We start from the raw sequence: 8,875 nt of genomic DNA on the forward strand, positions 1-8,875 counted from the left end.
CAAAATATTTCATTTTGTAGATTTTGAGATTCTTATATATTTAAGTAAATTTTTTTTTTTAATGTAAAATAATATTTTAGAAAGAGATTCTCTGAAAATATATATTCAGTTGAGTATAAAGATTGTGAACCTGAAGTTTTGAAGGATTCATGATGTATTTATAACTCATGAGTCTTGTCTTTTTATGGAGGAGGGGCTGAAATGTAATTTTACCCTGATAGTTTTAACGAGGAAACATATCTTTGACATATGCATTAATGAGGAATAAATATTTTTTATACAAATATTAATGTGATGGAAATATAATATGCTCTTAAAGAACTTTTATATACTATCTATTACACAATATTAATATTAATGAAAATATAGTTAATATATATAAAAAAAATTATACTTTTAAGGATTTAGAAAATATATCTAAAATACAGCTGAGCACACAAGAGTTAAGTTTTTTTTTTCAAGTTGAGTTTTGACTTTCTTTTTTTTTTTTTTTTAAGACTGGCTCATGAGAGTATAATTTAAACTAAGCGTTAGTTCCTTTTCTAAACTAGTTTATAATACTGGATTCTTTTTTAAAACTAAGCTCATGAGAGGGTAAGTTTTTTTTCTAGATGGAACCCATGAGTGCTTGGGCTCTTTCTACTGGAGCTGGGTCTGGAAACGTTGAGTTTTTGAGTATTTAAAAGGTGTTTTTTAGTTCATTTAAATTTAGATATATCACTGGTTAACTGGGACTGCTTCTGCTCTTATGACTTGTGCCAGGCTGACTTCATTTCAACTGCTGAATCCTGATCATCAAACACTAAAGAAACAACTACGGTCCTACTTATAACTTGTTTAATTTTTATTTTTACAATTTATTATCTCAACTAAATAAAGGTATTGAATTATTTTTCTTCTCCACTTCATTTATTTTTCATTTGATTTTCTCTTACATGCATATTGATTGATTGATTGCCAATATGAAGTGGGAATTTTAGGTTCAGTTCACTACTTTAATTTCATTTCTTTTCTCTCTTTTTTTTTTCAATAAAGTTGATGTTTGGATGCTAATTTATGTAATCTGTTTGCTTTGAGTTGAGAAAATTTCAAAGTTGTAATCTTTTCTTGCCTTAAGGTATTGAATTTATATAGTTCGATGGTTAGATACTCGTATGATTCTTCAAATAATGAAAAACTTCCTTTTCATTTCTTTTGCTTATATGGTTCTGTTTCGCAGGATTTGACGGACAGTGGGGCAGTTGATTTGTTGTTTATGCTGATAATAAGTAACTTCATAGGGTTTCAGCATCCATGGCTGTAAATTAGAAGTGGGTTATTGAAGGAATTTGAGGATAAGGCTAACATGAATAGGATACATAAGATTACTGATCAATGTGATGATAAAGTTGCTGCCGAGGGATCCTCTTCTAGTCAAGGACCCAATGAGATTTTTTATCATGAGATTGCTCAACTCACAAAGCTTAGGTCACGGCCTCATGAGCTTTTGAGCAAGGACATGCCTGGCAGGTCGAGGCTGCCCGTCTCAACTATGAAAATGTTGGTTGGTCGAGAGGGTAACTATTCCGGAAGAGGGAGATTCTCATCCGCAGATAGTTGTCATGTTTTAAGTTGATATTTGCCTGTAAATGGTCCTTGCACGGTAGACCAGTTGGATAGTAGGACTTATGTTTCTCAGTTTTCAGATGATGGTAATCTTTTCGTTGCGGGGTGTCAGGTATTGTTCATTTACTTGGGGCAGAAAATAAAGTTATTATTCTCGACCAGGCATTATTCTTCATAAATAGTTGGGGATAATTAAATTAATGGGACTGTTTGTAACGTAATTTTTTGAGTAAAAACTTTTCTTGTACAACAGGGAAGCCACATTAGGATATATAATGTGGATAAGGGATGGAAAGTTAAGAAGGACATTTTAGCCAAAAGTTTAAGATGGACGATCACTGATGCATGTCTTTCGCCCAATCAGCACTATCTTGTAAGTTTCTGATGATTCTAGATGGAAAAAAGATGTTTATGTATTACTAAGATAGGAAGTAAATTATTGTAGTCATATAGTGTAGTTCAATGCATTAGTTCTGGTTCTCTGGGTTTACTGGAGCCTTTTCATCGCTTATTATACTGTAGTTCAATGCATTAATGCAGGTTCTCTGGGTTTAGTGGAGGACTGTCTCTTTGGCGGACCACCTCTTTTATGACCTGTTACCAAATTACTTAAGTACCGAGCAGAAATTTTCTTTGATTTTGTTTAGCATACAGCTTGGTGGATTATATGCCTGCTGAATCTTGCTATATTGCACATATCATGTCCTGTCTATGACATGTGCCCCTGTTGCACTTGTGTGTGAGTGTGTCTGTGAGAATGTATGATCATCTCTCTATGCATTTTCAGATTCAATCTCTTTGAATTCCGGATTGTGTGGATATCATTTTTTTTTTATATGGACACGGCTCAAGTGCTCCCTTGTAAAGTAATTTTTTATATTGGCATAAACAGCCTTAAAAAAGGGTTACTTGGTTGTTTTAGGTCCTTATATCTTTTTGGTTGTCTACAATAAGTCAATTTGTCTAATGGCATACTGCAACTTAGCCCAACTTTGGAACTAGGCTTGTTGTTGGCCAGCATAATTTTATTAATTGCTTACAGCTCATCCTTATTTTCCTGTCTAATGGCTTTTACTGTTGCTGTTGATTTTACCAGGATTTATGCAATACTTGAAATAGTTGCACCATATAGGGTAGAAGATAAAACTTGGATTATCTTTTGGGCTTCTATACTATGGCAAATATAATTTACAGGATCTTCCACTTGTGTCTAACCATGCCACTTTTCATTGGGGACGAACTGATTTGTAGACTTGACATGCAATGAGATTTAATTTTATAACTTGGATGCAGTGCATTTCTTTGTTGATTCCATTTACCTTCAATTTTAATGTGCAGGTGTATGCTAGTTTGTCACCTGTTGTCCATATTGTGAATATTGAATCTGCTGCAACAGAGTCACTGGCAAATGTAACGGTATGTGTGCCACGTGCCATGCTTGTTGTGGATTTTTTTTCTTAGTTTCTTATATTTATATGTTATCGTTCAGTGTAGGATGAAAAGGCTAAAATCTTTTCAGCTGTTCTCATATTAGCTTTCATCTTACATAACTATGCCTTTGGATCATCATCTCAGAATTAACATGTTGTATTGCTGTTACAAACGGTGATAGATAGGTTAATTTTATTTATTTAATTTATGCAATGAGTGGGATAATTTTATTTATTTAATTTATGCAATGAGTGTATTGGATGTTCTACCCATGGCTTGAGTGTCTGTATGATGCGTGCTATTTGGTGTGCTATAGGGCACAATTGTTTGGCTAGATGCTATTTAGCACTGTGAAGTAGTCCTTATTCTTGACGGGTGGCCATGTTATCATGGCTATTAAATATCAAGCCATGGTCATGATGCTTGTGATCATCCGATCTGGTAAATGAGATGCTCACTGGAGCACACCATTTTGTGCTACAAAGAGGCAATCCAGCACCTTGAGCTATGGCTCACTTAGCTGTCCTCTTATAGACAGCCATTGATTCCCTAGGGAATTTTAAAGAATATAACTTGGTCCTATGCATTTTGTTTCTTCATTGTTTTAGTGCCACAAAGTGATCGATTAAGATTTGATTACTTAAATCTTACAAAGAGAATATGGTCTTTGGTTTCATTCACATCAAAGTTTCCATATGCAGGAAATTCATGATGGTTTGAATTTTTCTGGCAATGATGACGATGATGATGACTTTGGGATTTTCTCTGTAAAGTTTTCAACTGATGGGTGAGAGCTTGTAGCTGCAAGTAGTGATAATTCAATATATATTTATGATCTCGAAGCAAATAGTTGCAGCCTCCGAGTTCCTGCACATAAGGTATCATACTTGTACGTTTCATCACACGTGGTATATTGATTTTTTGAAAGTTAGAATGTGTTGTTTGTTGGGAATTTATTAAGTAGGTTTGAGTTACATCTAGACAATCTGTAAGCGACTTTCCTCTTGTATTACTACCTCTCAGTATTTTTAGTTTATAGACATAAATGCAATATAAATTGTCTATCTGATTCCTTTGCAACCAAAAACACAAACCATTGCCTACCTATTGACTGATAGATCTATTGTGCATTGCAAAAGACAATATCTTGTTTTGTTCTCAATTTTAATTTGTTAGAAAAATTAGTCATATGGCATATTCATTAGTCCATATTTTAGAGTAAGAAAGCAGCAAGCCAAGTCTGTTGCTTTTCGTACATGGGTTCAAGTGAAGTTTACACTAAATCATACAGTTGCATCATTATTTCTCTTACCTGCACAAAATTTGATGCTTTCCTTTCTTTTTCGTGCTGTCTTTTCTCCCCTTCTCTATCATTTCCCTTCTTTGAATGCAGGGTAGGTCTATATTCAGTGAACTTTTACATGGAACGTCTGTGAACCTATTTCTTGGCAAGAGTCATTAAAATGCAGACGTTAAATTTTTGCAACTTACTCTCAAGCAGGGCTTAGTGTTTTTGGGTATGTCATGATCTTATTTTTGTTTCTCATGCAGTCTGATGTTAACACGGTATGTTTTGCGGATGAAGCTGGCCATCTCTTATATTCTGGAAGTGATGATAACCTCTGTAAGGTAAAAGCTATCCATTTGACTTTGAAGATTTAGGTCATCATGTTCCAAAGTGCTACACGATATCCTTTCTTGTTTAACCAGTTTGCAGCTGCCTCACTGTAGGTCGAGCAGAATTTTTATTACCGGTGCCTTGGTAGCTACTGTATGCTACTACAATTGTCAGTTTGTCTCAAGCCATATAAGGCTAACCAGAAACTAAGCCATTTTGAATAAATAATGATGCCTTTTCAAGCCTGCAGAAATTTAACTTGGCACTAATTTTGCATCTCTTAATTGGTATTTTTTTTAATAAAGGAATTTTCACTCATCTTTTATTGTAACTTCTACAGGTGTGGGATAGGCGATGCTTTATCTCAAAAGGGAAAGCAGCAGGGGTCTTGATGGGACATCTAGAAGGCATTACATTCATAGACAGTCGTGGAGATGGCCGGTATTTTATTTCTAATGGAAAGGATCAGACTACCAAGCTATGGGATATTCGAAAGATGTCTTCTAACGCCAAAGATTAGTAAGATTATTGCTTCCTCTCCCCTTCTCCCATCACAAACTTGCACACACATCCCCTAGATTTTTGCTTATATGCTCTTTAATTGCTTCAAGTCTTTCCTCCATGTCTATATTACTATGCTATATTTTTAAACCGTTCTAGTTAGGAATTGATCGTTTCGAATTCTTATTCCATGTGACAAACTTGTAGTTAATACTTTTGGTTGATGGTGAAGCTTCAGTGGAGCCAAGTAGATGTTCAAACTGATCGATGCTAACAATTTTGGAGTTGCATGTTGTTCAATTTATCGTATATGGGTTGGATTGTTAACAGGCAGCTGCAATAGCAATTTTCTATTTTGGTTTTGCAGCTAAACATAAACCTGAAAAAAACAAAATCTAGTTTGGAATTAGGTCAGAATATGTTTACTCTTACAATATGTCATCTCTAGTGTGTAGCATCCTCCAACTTGGCTTTGGAGGCCTTGTTCTACATATTTTTATAAAATTATTTTTCCGAATGAACAAACCTTGTCAGAAGATTGGATTTTCAATGAAAGCAAATGGACTTTTGATGATGAATTAACATATTAAAGATTTTGGGTGGGGGGTGAGCATACGTATTTCTAATTTACATTGCTTCATGCACCTAACTGCATTGCTTGAGCGTGTTTTGAGTTTATTGTGTGAAATGACTGAATTTTTAACCCACCCAGATTTTGGAAAGGATTGGAATTACTTGTATCTGAATTGATTGACGCTCTCCTGATATCAATTTTGCTACTGACTTGTCTTTTCAACCAGCACTCCAAAGCGTAGATATTCTGACTGCGATTACAGATGGATGGAGTGCCCACCCCACGCAAAAACATTAAAGCATCCTCATGATCAGTCATTAATTACTTACATAGGTCATTCAATCTTGCGCACGCTCATTCGCTGTTACTTCTCTCCGGAATATAGGTACTAGTCAATTAAATTTGGCTTTGTTGCCTCAGGGCAGATACATGTTTTAATTTTGAGCCATTAAAATTCATGTTCTCTGTCTTGAATTTCCCATGAGCCAGGCCTGATGTCAGTCAAAGGATTGACCCAAGGTGTTATTCTTCCTGTTTATCTGGATTTACCGTTCAGATTACCCTAAAATTAGCTTAGCAGAAACACAAAAACAACTTGGAGTCTTATTACCTAGTTGGCAGCTGAAAGTTTTCCATCGGTAACATTTTTTACTGTGTCAATATTTGGCGAAGTAAGATAAAATGTGTCTGTTGAAATTAGCTTCTAGGTGAAATGGGACAGGACCTATCCAGTACACTGCCTGTTCAACAGTTTGTCTGATTTGGGACATTACTTTATCATCATGATAGTTTGTTTCTATGTGCTGATGATTGCAAGGGTTTCACCAATTTGATTATCACTTGTTGCAGCACCGGCCAGAAGTACATCTACACTGGATCTAGTGATTGTTCTGTTTATATTTATGATCTGGGATGTACTTGAATCAGCGCACTTCTTCAAAATCAACGTTGTATTCCTTTGGTAATGTTTTATTTCATAGTTGATGCAGCCAAATGAGATAAGTTTGATATTGTTTGTAGGTGAGTGGAGCCCTAGTTGCAACACTTGATCATCATGAAGGTCTTGTAAGAGATTGTAGTTGGCATCCTTTTTACCCTATGATCATCAGCTCTTCATGGGACTGTGTCCTTGCCAGATGGGAATTTCCCGGCTGTGGATAAGCACCTGCTCCATCAAGATGAAGGTCTACAGAGGTGGGTTCTCTAGGAAATAGATAACTCAAAGTTGATTGTTTTGTATACATGATTTTGGTTCTCTTCTCCATAGCATGTGATCTATTGCCATTAAAACAAAATGAAACGTGCAGTTGGTGAAGGTAAACAGCATCAGGTTCTTTTTTGTTTGGTGTCATTGATGCGGCTTCTAAATAAACCTAATTGTGACAATGAGTTCAGCAGCTTCATAACATTGTTTCTGGTTACAAACTGCTGGGTGCTGCAGCCACCTTTCTATATGTAGCTAGCTAGCTCGTTACACTCCTGCAGCCTGCACATTCTGTAATCATACTTGCCCTTTTCCCCCTCAAATAAAGTCATAATCATGTAATGGTCGTCCATTTTCCTGCCCTGGAATGGAAAGGAATAATAATACTTTACGTTCTTAAAAAACTTTGAAACTATTCTTGAGGGCAATTCGGATTCTCACTGAAATTTATGAAAAAATTCAGCTCAAAATACTAACATAAATGAAGGGTTTTGGTCAGAGGTGAAAATAAGCGAACACAGGGCTGATAATTATAAAGACATCTACCTTATATTAAATAAAATGGAGGCGTATTTTTATAAATCGGTGTCATTTGAATGTTTTACTTTTCCATGGTAATTGATGCAAGGTTTTTATGTAATGAAAGTTGGCCTCTTGGTGTTGAATAAATAAGAAAAGTGAGAAGAGAGATGAATTAAAGATATGTTTTTTTTATATATAAAAAATTTAAATTAAATGTATTAATCCGTTTCAAGAACCTCAATTAAATCTTTTTAAATAAAAAAACATCAAATCATTCGATATAATTTATAGTTTTTTTTTTTTCTAAAGTCAAGTACCTTGAGAATTTTAAATGAATGTCCAAATATTTAAAATATTTTTTATTTATAATGATGTTATACACGCACACGGGGGTTTCAGTCGGTTCCAATTTCCAAATCCAAGACGACGGCAACACCAAAAAAAGAAAGTAAGAGAAGATGGCATCAGCGACAACAAGAGTGATATTTAGGGTAGTGGTGGGGATTCTAGCCATCCTCGTTCTCTTCTACGTGGGTCGTCCTCTCTACTGGAAAATCTCCGCTACTGTTCAAGAGATCCGCGAGAACAAACGCACCGTCAAACAAGGTCTGTCTGTCTGCATCATCATCATCTCCTTCATCTAATCATTTCTGAGATTCCGAATCTGAATGAATTGTGTTGTTATTATTTTTCACAGGCATCTCTCAGATTGTCTTCGAAGCCCAGAAATCGGTTGGCTGGTTTCACGATGAGTCTGGTTCTGGAGCCCGCCAGAATCGGCGAGTCAGGTCGCTCTTTTAATTTTTAAACCCTTTTCTTTTATTTTTTAATTAGTGCTTAATAAATTATTATTATTATTATGTGTAAGATCTGCTTCTTTGGTGTACTGTAATGGTTTACGAAGGGTTTTATTGAAATAATAAAAGAGTAACTGAACTAATTAGAAATAAATACATCAATAAAATTATTAGTGCTTGCTTTTGCTTGATTTAAGGTTAATTGCATTGATGATACTTGAATTTTGATTAATTGTATTTTATTGCTAATATTTGTCAGAACTCTTCAGATACACCCATTTATTTATACATATCATCTCTAGCACTTAGGCTTGATTCATTAATCCACAACATTGCAGCCTGCAAATGTTAGAATGATCTTCGGAGCATTGCTTTGCATTTTGTTGAGTGAGTGAAACATCATAGTCATGAAACTCGGTCAACTTGGTGACATAGCGGATCAAAACATAGTCTAGGTTTCACTTCAAATTGTTGTTGTTTTTAGGTCATTTTAGTTTAAAAAAATCATTCCCTTAAAGGGATTTTTTTTTTTAAAAAAAAAAAGCATAGCTTGGGTTGCCCCACTAATTTGCTAGTCAATCTGCTCAACCACAACATGGATTTTTTTGGGCTGAGTTGATCTC

The 8,875-nt window shown here is 35.0% G+C and overlaps 1 protein-coding gene and 1 pseudogene across 1 annotated transcript; both read left to right on the plus strand.

The window, feature by feature from the left end:
* Nucleotides 1–605: 605 nt before the first annotated feature.
* LOC18101712 (LEC14B homolog) lies at nt 606–7,137 on the plus strand (annotated as a pseudogene).
* Nucleotides 7,138–7,809: 672 nt separating this feature from the next.
* Nucleotides 7,810–8,448, plus strand: LOC7473264 (uncharacterized). Its single transcript, XM_002311777.4, has 2 exons — nt 7,810–8,061; nt 8,153–8,448. Exons 1-2 carry the CDS (start codon nt 7,914–7,916, stop codon nt 8,254–8,256), a joined length of 252 nt encoding a protein of 83 aa, XP_002311813.1. The 5' UTR covers nt 7,810–7,913; the 3' UTR covers nt 8,257–8,448.
* The last annotated feature ends 427 nt before the right edge of the window (nt 8,449–8,875 follow it).

This window comes from Populus trichocarpa, chromosome 8 (genome assembly GCF_000002775.5).
Source record: "Populus trichocarpa isolate Nisqually-1 chromosome 8, P.trichocarpa_v4.1, whole genome shotgun sequence".
In the NCBI taxonomy this organism is placed as follows: domain Eukaryota; kingdom Viridiplantae; phylum Streptophyta; class Magnoliopsida; order Malpighiales; family Salicaceae; genus Populus; species Populus trichocarpa.

Coding starts and splice junctions, on each gene's coding strand:
- LOC7473264 (XM_002311777.4), top strand. CDS start 7,914: ATGGCATCAGCGACAACAAGAGTGATATTTAGGGTAGTGGTGGGGATT. Junction 8,062..8,152: donor CAAACGCACCGTCAAACAAG/GTCTGTCTGTCT, acceptor TATTTTTCACAG/GCATCTCTCAGATTGTCTTC.